The sequence below is a fragment of the Poeciliopsis prolifica genome, unplaced genomic scaffold, assembly GCF_027474105.1.
Source record: "Poeciliopsis prolifica strain line A6 unplaced genomic scaffold, Auburn_PproV2 SCAFFOLD009, whole genome shotgun sequence".
In the NCBI taxonomy this organism is placed as follows: domain Eukaryota; kingdom Metazoa; phylum Chordata; class Actinopteri; order Cyprinodontiformes; family Poeciliidae; genus Poeciliopsis; species Poeciliopsis prolifica.
This window is the reverse complement of record NW_026562384.1, coordinates 7,304,639-7,325,063: the sequence shown is the minus strand read 5'-3', so window position 1 is coordinate 7,325,063 and position 20,425 is coordinate 7,304,639. Positions and strand designations below refer to the sequence as shown.

At 41.0% G+C, this 20,425-nt stretch overlaps 1 protein-coding gene across 1 annotated transcript; it reads right to left on the bottom strand.

Moving 5' to 3' along the window:
- Positions 1-917: 917 nt before the first annotated feature.
- neurl1b (neuralized E3 ubiquitin protein ligase 1B) lies at positions 918-14,634 on the bottom strand. The gene is made up of 6 exons (XM_055034035.1): positions 14,006-14,634; positions 9,481-9,725; positions 9,076-9,409; positions 5,571-6,305; positions 3,637-3,762; positions 918-3,273 (listed from the first exon to the last, which is right to left on the bottom strand). Exons 1-6 carry the CDS (start codon positions 14,034-14,036, stop codon positions 3,026-3,028), a joined length of 1,719 nt encoding a protein of 572 aa, XP_054890010.1. The 5' UTR covers positions 14,037-14,634; the 3' UTR covers positions 918-3,025.
- Positions 14,635-20,425: the final 5,791 nt, after the last annotated feature.

Genomic DNA, 20,425 nt, shown 5'->3' with positions numbered 1-20,425 from the left:
TCAGTCAGTAGTTTGATTCTGTCTGATGAGTTCTGTAAAACCATGTTTTGATTTAGTTTTATGCTATTATAATGGAATAAAATAGAAGTTAAAGTTGATCAAACTAAAGCGACGCTATCGTATCAGAGTTGAATATTCTGCTATTTCTCTTTGCTCCTTCATTAAAATGCGTCGCAGTTTGCGACATCTTTTAGCACGACCTTTCATCTGCTTTAACTCAACCCACAGTTCACTCTGTGTAAATATGATGGCTATCATTTCATATCTGGACAGAACATCACCTGGTTCAAAATCCTCAGGGTGCAAGAAAATATGACCGTGAGTTTGACAGGCATCAAGGTGAATGAAGGTCAGAGCGATTTAAAAAATTGCATTGGAGCTCTTTGCAATTTTTAAGACAAAGGATCTGGGCTGTTTAATTAATTCATAATTAGTTGTAGTTTTAAATATTCACAATGACTGTGTCAGACATTAAATGTTATTATTCAATGATGATGATTTGTAGTGGTTGAACTCGATGATTATTAATAAAACTTAGAATATGGCACTAGGAGAACAAGAACAGGGTCTTTTTGTACAAATACGCAGTGTGCTTGAGGTTTATAGTAACATACGTAAATGGCTGTGGCTCCAGTTAATAACATCATTAAGTAGTCTTTATGAAATATGAATATGAAAAGATTTCTGACTCAAAATCAAAACCTTGTGACTGAAACTGAGGATGAAGAGATATTCAAATTAACAGTTTCTCCATGAAATAATGTCACTTAACGTTTCAATGTCATGCTTCACCTAAAAACAAAATCATTTTCTTCTTCGCAACTTCATTTTCTTTTCCGAAATGTCAAAAATTGAAATGATCTTCAGAAAAAAAACCCATCACATATTAACAAAACAAAGTGCAACATGTCTTTCTTAGGATTTGTTCAATTTCCAATAGATATTTTATTAAAATGCTGTAAAGAAAAAAAAGATGGCTCGTTTTACAAGAAAGTACAAATCAGCAAAGTTTCATTATTCAAAAGAAAATAATACTATCATGATTCTCATGAGTTCTATACAACATACTATGTTCTAGATAGATTATAGTGTAAAAACTAGTGGCAACATTTCCCCTAATAAACAGAAAACATCTATTTCTAGTGTGTACTTCTACATTTAAAATTATTTATATTACTGTGCACACTCTAAGTTGATTTATTCAGGAGTATCGCTTAACAGCAAGGGTATGTTAGTGTTAAATTATAATTGTGCTTTTCAAAAATATCCTTTAAATTAGTCTTTATGAAATAAAACTAGATAGACTCTATTTAGACAATATTGTCAGTCTCTTAAGAGTGCAAAACCAGATTCTTTCCATTTTTTTTGTTCCTCAAGCAAACTTTCATTTTTCTTTGGAGCATGGCGTTTCCCTCACATCCAGCCGCAACCTTGTCTCTAACCTGCCTTTTCTCTCGCTGCATACATTCTGTGTGCCTCAGGGGAGAGCGTATACGGAAAATATGGCTAGGGATTTTACTTATCTATTTTTTTTGCTTTTGGAGATATCATAACAACAATCTAAGGCACTTGAAGTTAATGGTCCACAGGTTCTCTTGGATGACATGCACAGTGCCTCGCAAAAGTATTCATACGCCTAAAACATTTTCACATTTTGTCACGTCACAACCAAACACCGAAAATATGTTTCGGTGTGAATCTGTGTGATGGGCTGACTGACGCATAACCATTAAGGACAAAGTAAAGGATGCATGATTTACAAAACTTTACAGTAAGCAGAAAAAAAAATTTAAAAATGTGACATGCATTTCTACTATTTACCATGTGAATTTTAGCCCCAGTCTGAGCCTGATTGTTCCTTGAAGGCCCCACAGGTTTGTTTGAGAACATCAATCTGTTTGCAAGAAAATGATTACTCCTGCATTTTGCAAGCATTGCCTTTACGGAAGAGTAGCAAAGAGAAAGCTATTGCTGAGAGAAAGTCGTAAGAACTCATTTTTTTTACCGCATGTAAAAAAAAATGAGGAAAAATGTGAAAGAAGCTGCTTTGGTCAGGTGAGACCAAAACTGAAATTTTTGGTCCACATACGAAACTCTATTTGGGATGAATATTTAGCACTGCAACATTTTTAGTTCCACCCAGAAAACACCACTCACAGAGTGAAACATGGCTGTGGATGCTTTTCTTCAGCAGAGACAGGGAGGCTGTGGAGTTGCAGCTTCAGAGTTTATCGATAGATGGATGGGGCTGAGAAATGGCGAGAGGCAGAGATGCACCTTTCAGCAGGCAACAACCCTGAACACCCAACTGGTGCTAGAAAGCAATTTGTTGAGATAAAAATTTGTTAGCGTGATTCGGCTGACGTCTGGACCTAAAACCAGACTTGACAATGTTTACCAATGTTTGGTAAGAAATGTTCTTCTCTGGATATCCAAAGCCTGTAGAGATGTGCTCTAAAAGTTTTTAAGTTGTAAAAGAAAATCTGGTGTGGTTCTACAAGTGCACGCCACACTTTTCAGTCATTCAGTTATCTTCACAATAATGTACCAGTTTGGGTTGATTTTTTTTTTTCACAGAAAATCCAAACTAAACGGATTGAAGTTTGTAGTTACATAAAGTGTGTTCAATGTCTATGTTTTCTTTTTTCTTTCTTTTTTTTTTTTTTTTTTTTTTGCAAAGGACTTCTACATACCTAGAATGACAACAATAAGGACAGGAAAGTCACAACAAGCCTCTCTGCTTCAACAACACAGCTGAGATGATGTGAAAAACATAAAACAGAGCCGAAGTTTCATCATATCTTGGCTGAAGTAAAGGTTAAACATCGAGTCTGGTGATTAGCCCATCTTAGCTCCGACTCCAGACTGCATTCAGCCACATGAAAAGGAAATCTAAGAGGCACAGTGATGTTCTGATGCGGTCAGTTTCTGGTTTAAGGTCAGGATTGTGGTCCAGCGGAGCCTGAGAGGAGTCGACAGGTGGCAGAGACGCACGCAGCAACCTGCTCACAAAGCGGAGCCGCCGTCACGGCCGATACGTTTTGATCACATCTTTGATGGGCCTCCTGCATATCGGGCAGCAGGCATTGATTTGTCTCTTCAGCTTCTGCCCACAGTCGTTGCACAGGCACATGTGTCCGCAGGTGTAGATGACCGTGTCCACCTCCTGGTCGAAGCAGATGGTGCACTCTCCGTTTTTCCCAGCAGGGGGCAGCTCAGAGGCAGTCAGGGAGGGGGAGGTAGGGGGGCTGAGCGGGGAGCTGGGAGCAGTCACTGGAAGGAGAGAAGACAGCTTGAATGAATGGAAGAGTGATCCTCTGCTGTTGATGGAGAATGAGTTTTTTTATGTTTAATATTCATGTATCTGCTCAGAACAATATGTTGAAAAAAAACAACAACAAAAAAACTACTCTAAACATTTTTAACAAAATGTCCTTGCCAATGACAAAATCTTAACATTCCAGAAATGTTTTAGTAAAAACCTCGTTTCCTAAAATGGATGAAAGTACGAAACAACAAATCTTCCCTGCAGTTTGTCAGAGCTGCTGCACGTCTAAGTCGTCCCTTGGGGGCCTCATGCAGGCCTCCTTATATACAGTATAGTTTAATTCATGCTGTCAACATCTGGCATCTTACCCAGAGAGGATTCTGAGGCAGAGGAGGATCTGTTGACGCTGAAAGCCAGGTCTGAGTCACTGTCATCTGGGCTGCTGCTCTGAGAAGTTGTGGGGGATGTGCAGGGAGGACTGGACTGCAGTGTTCCTGTTCCGCAAAGACAATTATAAATCAACAGCCGCCACACAATTAGACTCCATATCTATAAAAGGTTGGGATTCAGTTGGAGGATATATTCAACGTAAGTTAAAATGAGTGATTTCAGAACATCGGCTGCCCGAACGTAAAGCTGCAGGCTGTGCTTTGACATACCCGAAGCAGACAGATTAGATATGCATGCTTATTCATTAGAGCAACTTTTTTTTCTTTTTTTTTTTTTTTTTTGGCACGGTCTTCTATTCATAGCAGAACATTGCCGGATTAAAAACAAGAGAGAACGGGGTCTGGCCTGATGGGAGTTTATGTGGGAGTTGGACCACAGGGACTGAAAAAGGTCACGGCTCAAGGTTAAACAGCCTAATGAAGAACAAATCTACCCAGATGAATTCCTGTAGCCTGGGAAAAGAAAAATGTGGTCATCATTTCAGGAAGCCCATGTTTGGGTTTGTGGAATACTGCGATTCCTTTCCATCTAATTGTGATCAACCAGAATTAGAATGAGTTTTCAGTGTTTAGTACTTCAAAAATGGTCAAATTTACAAATAAATAATGCAGGTAACAGGGAGGTTGAACATATTACAGATAAGTTGCTCTGTTTCACCGCCTTGAGAGTTCAACGTCTCTCGGTTTTGGAACATCCTTGATCCAGAAATGTTGGAAATCTAAGAAGTAAGCAAGGCTTCACATTCGCTATGAAAAACACGGCTGCTGACGACTGCTGCTGAGAGATGCTAATGCTAATAGCTCATTAGCTGCTAAACTGTTCAAAATCAAATAAAAAAGCATCATAAAAGTAAATGTTCACAGACACATGCAATGTGACACCGCCTCTGCTTCTAACATAAATAATTAATGACCATTGAGACAGGAAGACGTCTTGCTTCTTTATTATTTTCAATCTTGAACTTTGAAGCTCCTGACTGTTTTGGTACAAAATCTCATCTGCTTGGACAAAAGAGGATTTCAAGTAACTTAATCGTCAACCCTAGAAAACATGGCTATGTAACTCAGACAAATTATATGTATAATCAAAAGGTTGCAGGTAGTTATTTCATGTCGTTGTCAGCAGCAGGCACAATTTCAATTCGTAGCTAAAATAAGAGGAGATTGGTGTCATTTATTGTCTCGAAAAGATAATAAGCAGAGATCACACATAGATTAACTTCTATAAAAGGTCTGAGTGTTTGTATGATTATTTGTCTTCATAACTCGTCAAAACTACTTCACTAAAAAGACAAATAAACTGACATGTTTATTTGTCAGCTTAAGAAATAGCTTGCTCGCAGGTACGCAGAAGGGAAAGAGACGGCGTTGCAAAAAGAGGACTAAAAATTGGCCAGTTGCTCTTGAACGCTTTTGAATTGCGGCCGTGAAGAAAAATCTGCTGACTTCTGCATTTTGAGGTCAGAAATTTACCAAACACAGAGAGATCAAAAGTCTGCCAACTCCGATTGTCTATTTCCACTTACTTACTGGAACACGAGACAGAAAGCGAACAATAAAGTGGATACATACTTTACGTATGGTCTCCTCGCCCTTCAAAGAGATACATCCCGCCTCATCTCATTGCGTCATTACTGTTTGCATTTAAAAGCACATGGAGAAATGCTACTAAACTGATGTGCCTCATCGTCACAGGCTTTGTGTGCTCACAGCTCAGTCCCATTAAGCCTGGGTGAATAAAATTCTCTTTTTCTTTCAAGGGGAAAGTTCCAGTGATTGCTATCCAAGTTGTTTTATTGCTTTGGCTCCTCAGATGCTTTGTGTGCTTTATGTGTAGCTCTAAACACACTTACCGAGTATCCTGAGTCTGTTCACAGCTCCATGCAGTGTGAAAAAGGCCCACAGGACCTGAGAGGAGTCCACACAGAGCAGCCGGCCCCGCCCCACTCCGTTCACCCCGTGGTGCACCTCTCCGCTGGGCAGCAGACCGAAGCTGAGCACGTCTCCAGAGCAAGGCATGGGGAAGCCCCGGTGCAACACCCAATACTCCTTCCGGTCCAGGAGCACCTCAGGGTCAGCCGGCAGGTCTCCAGAGTGCAGACAAGCCGGGTCGCAGGACGTTAAACCGAATGACATCGCCCCAAAGTAAGGCAGGCCCAGGTGGCCCACCTCCACATACAAAGTCTCCCCCACGTGGAGTGGCCGGTCGCTGAACACCAGAGTCCGACTGCTGTCCAGAAAATGGATACAGGCGGCCAAACGGTCTGCGGAGAGTATCACATCAGATCCACGGATCAGATGAAAGTGCAAGTCATTGTCCAGCAGGGACGGCAGACCCCGGACGCCCCTCGGAAACGCAGAGGAGACGGTCGAGGACGGCGTGGAGGAGGACGAAGAGGATGAGCAGCAGGGGATGAGCTGAGAGTAGTTGTTGAGCTGGAGGTTGGCCATTTTGGCAGCAGCCACCTGGTTGTTCTCCAGCTGATTGTTGCTGTAATTGGCCGAGTCGTGGCTGCTCTGGGGAAGATAGGCACTCAGACGGGCAGCGCTCAGGCAGCTGGACCCCACACTCTCAGCAAATGTACTGTCTGTGAAGCAAAATGTGCACGAAAAGGTTAATGGCTATTCTGATGTAATCTGTCCCAAAACATTTCCCTGTTCTCTTCTAGTTGGCACTTTACTCTTATTTTCCAAGACAAGATATGAAAAAAATGCACTTACTTTCAGGAATATTAGTTCAAACAGATTCAGACAAATTTTATAACACTTACAGGAAAGCTGAAATATTGGCAATAAAAGGAGCTACAAGGGAGCTACAAAATCTGCTATTAGTCACAGTTCTTTTCAGAGGCTTCATTTTTCCAGAAGAAATACGACATTTTCCCAAGGAAAATAACTCATGGATGCTGCTTTTTGCCGTCTGTGTTGTATTTCACCCCTTTTTTCATATGTTAAGTACTGTATGTTTCTACCAGCTTCGCACATCTAGACATTGACGTTTTTGCTAATTTTCCGTAGCAAGAATAGCTGACTCTTGGGCAAATGGATTGGAGAACTTTGACTGGGCTATCTTAACACACAACCAGGCTTTAATCTAAACCATTGCATTATAGCACTTACTCACCGTATAAGATTATAATCCTGCAAGAACGTGCACCTCTCACAGGTTTTGACTGTCGGTATAGATTGATGGCCATGTTTTTATAGCTTTGAAGTTAAGCAAAGGTCTTCAGTTTTAGATTGAACTGTATTTGGTAACATTGGTTTAAGCCTAAACCATATGATCCAATGTTCTGCCCGTCTTTTCTGCTGTTTGCCCGTTTAAGATACTCCAAACTTCTCAAGCCCCTGCAGAGCAGCTGGATTTCTATTATTTTTTTGAAGACCGAGGCTATTTCTGATGAGAACGCAATGATGCTGTTTGATAAAATGATTTCCAACGCCTTTCATTTTTTGCACACGTTGAGCATTTCACAGTTCCTAAGCCAACTTAGGGTTGTTTCTGATGACAAAATATGACGACAGCATCCACAAATCAAAACGTAAACACATCTACGTCGAATTTAGTCCCACGTTGTATTTACTTTACGTGGACAAACAAGCATTGTCAGGAAGAGCTTCAGCTTCTCTGTAATCCAGAAACAGATATAAACAAGTCTGCTGCTTGTAGCCCCCCTCTGACTTATGTTGCATTCCTTTACCACTATTTCTAGAGATGTTGGAGCAGTAGAGCTCCCTGGCCCCTCACCAAAGCTTCAGGGACGGACCGCCTTGACCAAACAAGGCTACAGCTTCTGTCAGGCGAAGACAAACACGCCCGATATGTAAGTGTAAGAGCGAGGACAGCGAGGGGACAGACGCTGATGGAAGTGAAGCCGGCGAAAACGCAGAAAAGTTACACGGCTCAGGAAAGTGATAGTAAGAGAGTGTTTATGGAAGTTGTGAATAGTCGTTGGGAGGGTGAACAGACCGCATGACATCTGTTGTTCATTTCTCCATGTCATGTTAGCCAATTTGAAATAAAGAGGCTCTGGTTTTTAAGACAAACACAGATCCGTTTTGACACACAGATCATTCATCATCGAGCCATCCCAGACCATTTGAAACCGGCCCATGGGACTGTAGAGCCAAATTCCCAAGAATCTGTCTAATTTAGCCGTGAATATGTTGACCCTATAAAAATGTGTTTCTGTTGACTTTGGGTTGTCAAAACACATGGTCCCAAGATGACTGACTTGAATCCAAATAGAAAAATATGGAGTAATATAGTGAGTGCCTTGCAAAAGTATTTATATCTCTGGAAGTTTTTCACATTTTCTCACGAAACAACCACAAACTTCAATGTGGTTTGTCTTATCATAGGTAAATACAAAGTAGTGAATAATTGGGAAGCTAAAAAAAATTATACAAGGTTTTCTACTACTCTGATAACTCTAAATAAAATCTTTTGCAACCAGCGTTCTGCAGAAGCCTCCAAACTTCGCTGTATAATCTCAGTTTAAATCCAGATATTCTGTGAAAGCCTCAGAGGATTTTTGGAGGAGTGTAACACAGGTTAGGGTGTAAAAAAAATTTCCCAAGGAGTGTCTGTTCTCACCATCATCTAAAAATGGAAAAAGGAAAAAACAGTTGCAATCCTAAGAAGACATGGCCATACACCTAAAATGACAGGCTGGGCAAAGAGAGCAACGTCTAGAGAAGCAGCCAGGAGGCCTGTGGTATCTCTGGAGGAGCTGCTGAGATCCTTTGCTCAGGTGAGACAATTTGTTGATGAGAAAATGATTCAGCCCTATAGTCAACACACTTGGGCTGAGACCAACATTTATGTATTTTTTGGCTTTTTGCAAAGCACATTTGTGACACAAAACTAACACCGCAGTTCACTCTAAATGAATGATCTCAATACTTAAATATTGTAGTCGTGAAAGAAGACATGACACTGTGGCACAAGGCTCACCTCCTAGAAATGGCAACCCAAAACTTTTTTTTTTTTTATCAAAGCATGATCAGTTGTCATAATCCCCTCGTCTAAGATGACTTAGTCTAATTTGGCTGAGCTTGAGCTGTTTTGGGGAGATGAACAGACAACGGAAATTGGCAGCATAACTAGGTATTAACATCAGGTACAAATACGCACAAAAAAAAATTAAAATAAATGCTTCCATTTTCTTACACTTCTCATGTATGTTTAAAGAAAATATGGTGAGGTTTGTTGGCTTAGCTATTCATGGTTGTAACAAGGCCACAAAACGTTTTTACAAAGCACAGAAGACTAAAGATCTTCAAATTAAAAGTTGAGTTTGCTCACCACTAGATCTTTTTATAATGCACTGATTACCAGCATCACAAGATTCTTACCAAGCAGTGTGACCTCCTGAGTGATGCCGTAGATGTCGATGATTGCCCAGAGTGGGCAGCCAATGCTGAGCCCACAGTGGAAGAGGATGGGCTCTCCATCATTAATGCTGTAGAAAACCCTCCCGTGGCGGTCAGCCCAGAACGACAGCATGTTGTCCTTTATGGCCAGCCTCTCAGGCAAGGCCTTGGCCCAGTAGCCGGGCCGTGTCACCAGATCTGGGCACGCATACTTTGGGATGTCAGTGGCCTCTAGCTCGCTTGGATCCAGACTGGTGAAACCAAAGCGCAGTGCTCCACTCCAGCCGGTGTGCACACCAGTTAGGCGAAGACGGACCTGAACACATGAAATTGTCACAACCTTACTGCAACCTTATCGGAAGAACCATGCAGAGAGATGAAGCAAACCTTTTCGTAGAGGTGGACGGGGCGATGGCTGAACGTGATGCCATTGCAGAAGCTGTTCTTGCGAGTCGCTCGTCGAAGCTGCCCATCCAGCCTGATGTTCTTCCCCCTGGCGTGCGAGTTAAAGCGCAGCGACTCCAGGTTGATGTTGACGGGCGGGGCAGACGTTCTTCTCTCCACACCTGACCCATTGTTGGGCAGAGTGTAGTACTGCCTGCTAGCCACCGGGCGGGGTTGCAAAGTAGCGTCTGTGTGGGTAAACATCAAGAGTTGCATAGGTAGATGGGAACAGAGCCCTTCAATGACTCGGCTAACACGCCGTCTGAACTGCAGGTCTCTTTTCATTTGTTAATGCACGAGTTGAGAGTACGATGTCTGTATACAACTAAAATCAGCTTTTTTAAAGTGCAGCATTAGAAAAAGGGGAACTGACAGTCTTGTGCATTAAAATTGTTAATTGACTCAAATAAATTTGTCTGTAAAACACTGGGAACCTGTCTAATTTATCCCCTTTAGATCAAACTAAAGTTTCCAACATACGCCATTAGTCTTCATCATACTTACACACCCCTGGCCTACAGCATAAATAAACCCTGAATAGCCCGCTTTACTCCTCGAGTTATCTTCAAAAGAGGAGAATGAATCACGCAGTGCATAGTCAGTGTCAAAATACCAAAATAAAAAGGCCTAATCTTTGATTTCGTCTGCACAGAAGGAGTCAGCGTCCTAGTTAGCGAAAAAGAATCCCCTTGATGAGCGTCGCAAAACAAACAGATCAAAACCGAGGAGAAGACAAATCGAGCGCCAGCTCAAACGAGACATGAATGATGAGTGTTTATGGTATATACTGGCTGCGAGTCGACCCTCAAAGGGAGCCAGTGTGTCTCCTCTCCTCCTGCGGGCCACGGCGAGATTACGTTCCTGTTAGAAACTCACGGCGTTCTGGTGCAAAGACAATAACTCAGTGAAATGTTCCACAGCACATTTCCTAAATTAGGCATTATCACTGATTATATTCTAAACTGTAGAGCTCGAAAACATCTGTAACATCTCAAACGATGTGCCTCTTCCCATCTGCATTTGAGCATTTTGGGTTTTGAGCAAGCAAAATATACTTTGGAGGTTAGTGCAACGTAGAAAACATGTTGAGGCCTGACCTGACCACCTCAGGCACAACTGCCTCACTGACGGAGGGACAAACAGGGAAGTTTAATCACATGCAGTGAGACCTGAGATAGACACTTGTTTGCCCGATGAAAGTCGCAGCAAGTCAGGCAGCAAGGGACGGCTCAAAGCACATTACGACTGTAATTGGGGCCTCACATGAAAATAAGTGAAAATTGATGTTACAAATATATAAAGATCCATAGGTCTCTAATAAAGTGTTTTGACTACTAAATGTAAATTTATCAATAAACCTCTTTGTGTCTTTGCATCTTTCAGTTTTCAACTACAATTGGAAATTGCGTAAGCCAAAAATATCGTCTTTTTTCCCGTCTAGGAAAATTTTTTGTAAAAAAAAAAGAAAAATCAAGAAAATGGAAAATGATTATCAAACAGCGCAAAACAAAAAAAAACAACCTGCTCGCATTCGGATTCCACTCTTTTCAACAGTATATAAAAGTACCATCAGTGTGCTGTTACCTTGAGGCAACAACGTTCCCGGTTCAATCCCACCCAGGCCTTTTTCTGCATAGAGTTGGCATGTGTGGGTTCTCTCCAAGAGGGAGATGCAACGATCTGCCCCAATAATGCTTGGCAAATTTCAAGTTAAAGAAAACAACTTGGTGGAAATACATTTTCTAATCGAAAATCCAAATTTGCTGGATCACCAGGATAACTTGAGAAATGAATTGCACTTCTGCCATTTTGTACCTCAGACAAACATTTCCAATCTAGCAGTAATTTACTGTTTCTGTTCGTAGATATGTTACAACCTCTAAGTGTTGAAACTGCATAGAAAAGTGTACCATACTGTGTTGCCAGTAGTGATCGCCGTGGTCCCTGCACAAACATTACCCAATCTCCAGCTTTTCTGGTCTGCAACTAGAACAAAGGAGTTGGAGATGTTGTAATGCTGCATTTCATTTGTCTAGGAAGCTGGAACTTCCATCTGGCAATGACAGACTGTAAATTGGAAAATCATTGGGATTTGCAACTGTTGTGCTCCCTTAACCAAGTTGGCAGGCAAGCCAACAACAAAGTGCTTTCTATATTTTATGCACTCAAACAATAGATGAATATACTTATAAGTAGATAATGTATGGTGCTGTGTGTGTGACATTGTTTAACACAAAAGAGGACGTGTGGATTTCAAATCTTCTGAGGCAGAAAATGTAAACACTACTTGAATTTCACAGATTTGGTGTCTGCCTGGGCCAATTATGAGTAATTACTCACACTACCACTCTGTCACATTTTGAGGAGAAGAAATCACTTTTCTGGATTGACTCTGAAAACACCGTCTGACCTCTAGATTGTGCCTGCCACTGCTCATTAGGGGTCAATTTATTTTTGGGAAATGCTGAACCTTCCGGATTCTAAAAAAAATGGAAGAGCATAAATCAAATCACGAGACTGTCATATCGAGGCCAGCTTCTTCAAAAGGAAAACTGATTTTTAGCATTCTTCAAATTGTTCTTCAGCTGAACAAACTGCTTATTTACTTAAATATCTTAGATGAATCTAGTTTGGATTACAATAATTTATTTCTGGCTGGTAAGCTTTGATGACTCTGCAGTGACGTAACCATGATTACTGCTAAAAAAATAATAATAATAATTGCCACATTTACCAGGTACATTATGAAAAGAACTTCTAAATGGAATTAAACCATCATAATTATTTACATTTTAAGAAAATATATTAATATGTGGACGTAATGTTCAAAATCAGTTCAAAACTATAAATATTAGCCAATTCATTTTGGTAACAGGTGACACTTTGACTGGCGCTCGTTCCATCAGTCGTAATTCTTATGTAAGGTTGTATGGTTTATGTGCGTTCTTTCATGTCTGAATGCAAATTTAGATTTGGCACAGAAGTTGTGGTTCAGAAAGTCTCAGAGCAAGCTGGCTTCATTGAGCCTGATTTGTGGTGTTGCTACAGCCAAACTGCCTCGCAACCTGAGCTTAACCCTGAGGTTAGCCTCAGCGTCGCCAGTCATCGGGGTCAGTAAGGCTGACAAGCCACCTGAGCTAGAATGATTTGAAAAGTTGACCATTATTACTTGATGAACATTGTGTGACTTAACTAGTTAGCATTAGCGCCAATGCTAAAGCAAATGTTGCTATCACACTGAGCGACCACCTTCTTAGATTTCGACTGATTTCTATTTCAGTCACATTTTAATCGAAAGCAACTCCTGGTTCTTGTGACTTTTAGCACGAAAGGACAAAATCTAAAGCAAAATCACCCTTGCAAGTTGGAATTCAATTACTTCAACTTGCAAGTAATTGAAGTTACTTGCAAGTAACTTTAAAAGTTAAATTGTTGATTTAAAAAAAATTGTGTTTTGTAGCTGTTAAAAAAAAACCCATTAAAAATGGTGCATAAAAAATTATTATGATTGAACTCATTTTACTGAGTGAATTCTTTGTTTTGACAGCCTGTGTTCACAAAACAAAGCTTGACTCGATTTGGCATGGATTTCAACATTCCTGGCAACAATGTAAAAAAATAAATAAAAAAATAAAAACTAATGTGAGTTGCTGTGATGGCAGCACCCCACTTACTCAGTTGCTGAGACGGGCCTGCTGGGAGCGTGGGAGTGTGACACGTTAAATCAAAGGGATACAGGGGAACTGATTATCAAGTAATGGGCTCCAGGTAACATGACGAAGTGGCTCAGAGCTGAGAGCTCATAATCACGGAGAAAACGGGCCTGACAATCAAGCGCACACGAGAATAAATCACCGCTAATCACTCGAGACCGCTCTTAAAGTAACAGCACTCGGAATAAAACCATATTTTGGTGGCTGTTCCTTTTCTATCCTGTAGTTATGTATATATTTAACTATTGTTCTCAATGGAACTGCTGCAATAAAACCTTGCTGGAATTTGAAATAAATAGCTCACTTACAAAAATAAAAAATAAAGAAAAAAAAACAGCATACAAAATTTCTGCCTGGAATAAAACTTTATCATTTACATTTTAACGCGGCAGTGCAAAAAAAATGTAAAAGCTTTTCAAATAATATTTTTATTTATGATTTTTTTCCCCCCATCATCGCTCTCAGGTTTGCACTACTGATGTGAATCCTGAAGTTGATCATATGTAAATGCTGTTTTGTTGTTGTTGTTGTTTTGTTGTTTTTTGTGGAGCACCGCGGCTGCTGAAGGAGAGGAGCGCTTCCCAGGGAATCACGCTCGTCTCCCCCGTGATGCGGAGCGCATCAGTGCACGGCGATCACAAGACGAGCCATGTGTCCACACACCTCTGCTGTTTCCCCCACATTAATAAGCCAATAATGACCAAAACGAGGGAGAGAGAAGAAGAAGAGGAAGAAAGAAAAAAAAGAAACCTCACCTATTAATGGCTTTGGCGCTGTATTCCCCATTATATGCTGATATTTCTCGCACCGGCTGACAACTTAATTCCGATTGCAGCGCTCCTCCGTCCATCCATGTATCCTCGCACCGACGCGCGCCTCCCCCGATCCGCTTGTGCTCCAGCGGCTTCCGCTTCGCGACGATCCTCCCAGATGAAGCATGGACGCGCTTCTTCTTCTTCTGCTTCTGCTTCTTAATGTCAACCCCAAGGCGCTGCGACAGGCAGACACCTCGAACTGGCGCACAGCTGCCCCCTCCTTTCTTTATCGTGGGCTCCCCTCTGCACGACTTTAAAGAAACAGTGAGCGTGGGTCCCACGCAGCCTCCTGATAATTAACCCAGCTATTGATTTAACGCTCATGAAACACTGACGATTGTGCAGCCGATGGCTCTTAAAATAAAATAAGGCATGCCTAATCCAAAGGGAGCTGGGTTTGTGGAGACGTTTCCCAACAGAGGCAGGCGGACAGGATGCTGAGAACTTTGAAAAGTCCTTGAGATTGGTGGGCAGATCAACCTGAGTGCAGATGTATAAAAGCGGAGAGCCTGACTCACTTATAAAGCAGGATAAAAGATAAGGACTCCACACTCCTGATAAAAGTCAAAGTATCGTCTGAGGAAATTCCCGTTTTTTTGTGTGTGTTTTTTTTCTTCCACACCCTATCCTCTGCCCTCCCACAGCCTTGACTGCTGGGCTTCTCTCAAGCTGTTTCCTGTCTTTTGGATCTCTTTGCTCTCAGAGGAGTCATGCACGGCCTGCAGGGCTTGTAGGAATGAGAACTGCATCGATGACAGCGGTTCTGGGGATGACACGTCTCCTGCAGCATGAGAGAGCTAGAAAGAGAGGCCCAAGGTGCTACAGTGATCTGTGTCACACAGCACAGCGGGAACAAAAGTCTGCACTTTTGGCGGAAAATAAACATGCTGCGAGAATGTCCAAGCGCGCTCACAGAACATGGAGGTTTCTGGGCAGACTGACTGACATCTGAGCCCAACCAAATCCTGTCAGCACTGATGTTTGGGTGATGGCAGACTGGAACTAAATATAACTCTAAGACAAAAGCGTTTGTTTCTGCATACTCAATGCTGTTTTGTTTTTGCAGGATACTATGGCTCCCTTAGAGTCTTAGGTGAATGGTGTTTGGGGTGAAGCAAGGCACAAACGAAAAATTCTCCCCACGCCCCTCTCCTTAGCTTCGGAAATAAAGAGTTGCAACGGTGAGGGGATTAACAGGAAGTGAATATGGCTGTGATGATGTCTGCAATCAAGCTTTCCCTGTAAACACAGCAGAGCTGCAGTAACAAGTGCTGCTTCCCCCCCTGATGCTTGCTGCACTGCCTAAGTGCAGACTACAGGGTGTTAATGAAAGCATAATGATTCCAGACTTAGTTTAAATGCAAGCATCTGTAGCTGCAGGTTTGTTCTCAGCAGTCATTTAGAGGTCCTTCAAGATGTCTGCAGGAATTAAGAACATCGCAGAGACACCGGTGATTAAAAAAAACAAAGCAGAAAGCTGTGAAGAAGGGCTGAGTTATAAAACGATATAAAGCTACATTTTTGACAGTGTTAACAGTCAATTTGGTGAATTTTCTGACAATGGAAAGCAGGGGATGTAGTTCCATAGTAGCCTTAAATTAATAATTCACAACATTTTGTGCAAAATAAAAATGCAAAATATGCAACATTAGGACTCTCAAATGGCTGAGAAATTTTAGCTAAGAAATAGTTTTTAGTTGATTTTTCCAAAAAACACATAACAGCTTTCTGGTCCAAGTCCACATCTAAGTCTAATTGCACATCTGTGGCAATACTGACCATTTAAAACATACTCAAAAGATTCTCTCCATCTTATCTCAATGCGATTGAGCCATTCTGCTGAGACCAATTGGTAAAACATAAAATTAAACGTATTGTGCACAGAGTTTGTGGAAAGATAAAAAAGACAAAGTATTATTTTAGGGGGAGGGGATTGCACAAAACACTTTTTAAACTTAGGAAAAATATTGAAAAACATGCATTATGGTTCAACGACTTCACATGGAATAATTTCTTTTGATATGTTATATAAAATCCCAATAAAACATTTTCATGTTTGCATGTATAACATGACATGATGGGTTTTTTTAATGATTCCATCTGTATGCACAAATAGATGTCAACCAAAAACAAATATGTGGAGTGATGAAATTAAAATGTTTAAAATGTTACAATATTGGTAAATGTGTTGTGTGCAGACAGCCACAACAGAAGAACTGAAAAGACAAGTCGACTGGCAAGAGGATCCATTCACACTGAGATGTATTCAAACATAGTAAAAACTCTTCAGGGGGATTTAAGATCAGCTGCTGCTTTGTTTATAATAGCAAAAGCTTTTTTTTTTTCTTTTTTTTTTGTGGACTCGACCACAGATCTAAATCAAGGATCATCGACAGAAGCTCTAGATTCCCCCAGGCTTTAAAAAAAAATAACAAAAATGATTTAGATGGATGGCTGCGCTTCTATCTTATTATTTGATAACACATTTACTTGATGATACGTAATTTGGGATGCGTTTTCTGTCTTTATACGCAGAGAGAATAAAAGCACATCTCAGTAGAAAGTTATTTTTGTTTTTTTTACCAACTGCAATGGCTGGAGTGCAGTTCCAGCGGGTAAGCGCGTTTGTTTTTGTTTTTTAAAGAAAAAAAAACAACAACAAAGAATCCATTGACTTCTTTTTTTATATATACACTGCAGCAGAAAGACATAAGCAAAGCGAATCTTTCACACGTCGCTTTAAAACTGCGTAAAGAGCCGCACCGCTTTCCAAACTGAAGCAAGCGCAGGCAGCGACGTAACGTAACGCTCCGCGCCACGAAACACAACGCGTCGCCCCCCTTCAGGGCAACCATGCATCTGTAACGCAGCAGCCCGGCCGAGGCCCCTCCCTCACGGCGAGTAAACTTATTTCCAGAAAAGGAGGGCACGTGTCCCGTTTGCTCAGGGAAAGTTGGCCCGCGGCGATGCGACGCGGCGGCTGGCTGATCCTTTGGAGAGAAAAGTGTCACATTTGCAGTGCTTCAGCTCAGACGCGTGGAGCAGATGGCTGCCAGGGACGGTTTGTGAGTGAGCGGTGGTCTCAGTATCAGGCGAAGGGGGGCTGCTGTCCAAACCTCAGCCACTGATCTAATGGGTGAAGTGAGTCAGACCCACCTTCGACGCGAACGCACAGCCGTCTCCGCGAAGCGCGCGCGGTCCGAGCACAATGAGCCACATTCACGCTGCGGCTTTTCTGGTCACCTCTCCGCGTGCGCGCACTTTGCTTTCACATCTGCTCTCAATATGGGCTCCTGTCTATTCATTAGGTCGACTCTTAACAGCCCATTTTGAGTCAAGCACCTGCTTTTCAAAAGCACAGTAAGAGTGCAAGCCCTGCCAAAGCCATTGTGTCAGTAAAAGGAAAAGAGAAAAAAAATCGTCTCTCATGTGGATGACGAAGCAATGTGATATCATTTTATATATATATTTAAAAAAAAAACAAAAAAACTTTATTATATTTTTTTTTCAAAGCATCTGCAGTTTTTGAGCTTAATTGGACTCCTTTGGGGGGCGGTAGGGTTCTTGCCATGTGCATGTGCTCATTGCCCTCACAGATTGTTCTAATTTACAAAATCCTCAGATCATAAGAGCAAAGGCTGTGGTAGTCTGGAGCAGACAACATGCATGCATGCTTGGTTTCACACGTGCAATTTCAGATTTCAGCAAATCAAAAACACCACCAGGCAGTGAATCGCTGGCAAGGGGTGCAAATTGGAAACACAAAGCCCAGACAAGGGTATAAGCTGTGCACATTAATGTAGTCCGTCTCAAATCTGCAAGCTTTTTCACAATGTTTGCTTTATGGTTAAGTATCAATAGGGGGTTTGTGCTGTGCTGAAAAAAAACAAAAACAAAAAAACCGAGAAAGGAATGATTTTTCTTGGGAATCAAGACGTATAGAAATAATTCTTGCCTCAGAAAAAAACAAAAAAAATGTATCATGTGGAATAAAAACAACCTTTTGAAACTTACAACTCTGTCTCACAGACTGTCCCAGTTAGGTTCCTCAGTTATCATTAAGTCATTTTGTTTAACAACCCTAACCACCAGGGATGGAAGTTCTCTAAATATTCCCAAAACAAGTGAGTAAGTTCATTTTATTGAAGGCTGTTTTTATGTTTTATATATATTATATATATACATATATAAATATTAATTTTTGTCCCTCAACTCTAACTCCAGTAAATCGTCAGTTTACTTCTCCATTTATTTGTGCTGCTTGTCTGTAAAAGAGAGAATTAGAAAATCATATGAAATACAGGAAATAAAGAAGTTCAACCTTGCATTTACCGGTATCGTGACTTCTACATGACCCAACCTTAGGCCTCGTAGCTGGTCAATGTTTAATCAGAACAAGCCTGTAGTAGGTAATGTGTTTCAGCTTGTTGTTTGTGCTCCAGCACTCCACTGTTCTAACTTTTATTTAGCACATGTTTGAGGTCATGCAATAACTAGAAAAAGATGAGATGAAAGTGCGAGGCAAATGGCTCACTCGCGCTCTCTGTTCATCTTTTTAGTCTTTTCAGAGGCCATAATGCGAAGCGACTCAACTGACCCCTTTTGTTTCTGTGTTATGTTTTTTTCTCTCAGGTCCTGGTCATTTCTGTCGTGTCATTGTCAGACGTCCAGTCTTCTGTTTTGCTCGTTGTACCAGTTGCTACCAGCATCCCAGCTCCTGTGCTGCCTGGATTACTGTTTGTATTTCTTCCTCAAACCATCATTTATTCGTCCTGCCGCGTTCCATCCACACCTACTACTGCACTTAAAGACTTTAACCTGGTCTCACGAATATAGACAGAGTTCTGTTACTGGTTGCACAAGAGCTTGTGCACACAAAATACTTTTCGGGACTCGGCGGCAAGTTTTCTCCAGATCTAGAACAATTATGATTAATTTAGCAGTTTTGTAAGAGGGGAAAATATTGTCGCTTTAACTGATTCTGGTTCATAAATCAAAACTTCTTTTTAAACAGAATATTGTATACATAATTTGTAGAAAATCTAAAACATCTAAAATCAAGGTTAAGTGGTCAAAATAGAAATTAAATTCCACAAATTTTCTCCACAATAATAACCGAGTTCCCCGTTTGCAAGTGTTATACGATCCAAAAATCCCACGGAGTATAATTATCCTCTCACCAGTAACTCTCAAATTACCTAATTTATGGCTTCTTACTTTGACAATGAAATACTAAGTAGCGCAAAGCAGAGTCATCCAATTTAGATTAAACAAAACAGGCCTGCAGAAGATGATGTGCTTCACCTTGCTTCTCATTTGCCAGTTCATGCAATAAAGAGACATGAGACATGTTCACTGCTTCAAGTTTCTGTGTCCATGATTTTCTCATTTCTTTATGAACGACCAGATAGAAATCAAACAAATGAGGCTTATCTAAGAGATTTCTTTCTGCTACTATAAAAACATGATCATTTAAGCTTTGTTTTCAGCTGTCAGTATAACAGAATTGAAGGCTTTATCAATGAAATAGCATGCTTTTTATTATTCAAAGCTGCAAGACTCCTTTCACAAAAAACTGTAAAAAATTATGGGAGTATTTACCCAGAGATTAATAGTCGATCCGATTCTAATTAGGCCCCATATACCAATTGCATGAAACCTGTATAGGCAGATAACATGGGACTGTTACAAAACCCAAGAGTAATCACACCAAGGGTTCATTAGCCGACCCGTTTTTTTCTCCACAGGGGCCTCACATGTAAATATAACATTATATATTGCCAAAAGCTGTTGATGGGTTAACTGACAAAAATTATGTAAAATTTTGAAAACAATTAATAGATCTTAGAACCTCTTGGAAACAATTATATTCGTAACATATTTTCATCTGACTCCTACTCCCACCAGGAAGCAATTTAACCTTACATGCATTCTGCCAGCAACACGCCAATAAAGAATGAGCAACTGTTGCAATTTTTTGATAAAAAAGAAACCATACTGTGTCTTAAACGGTAATAATTTTTACAGACAGAGACGTTGCCTGTCAGAGGAGAAATTCCTTGAAGGCTTTTCCAACAAAAAAGCCTAAGGCCTGAGATTATGTAACACGTCAAATCCTCATATAAATGATCCCTGCTGCCCAAACAGAGGAGGGACTCTGGGGGAGAGCAGACACAAGGCTGTCAGTAAACTATTTTATGGCCCAACCGTTCAGAATAAAATCCTCATGATCTGACAGAGAAACGTGGAAAATTTCACGGCTCCTCTCCACTCGGGTGTTGTTTTAGGCCTCTGTGTCGGTAGGAGACGAGCTAAAAATGTCTGGTGGACGCAGCCAACCAGATGCATGGACGGTACTCT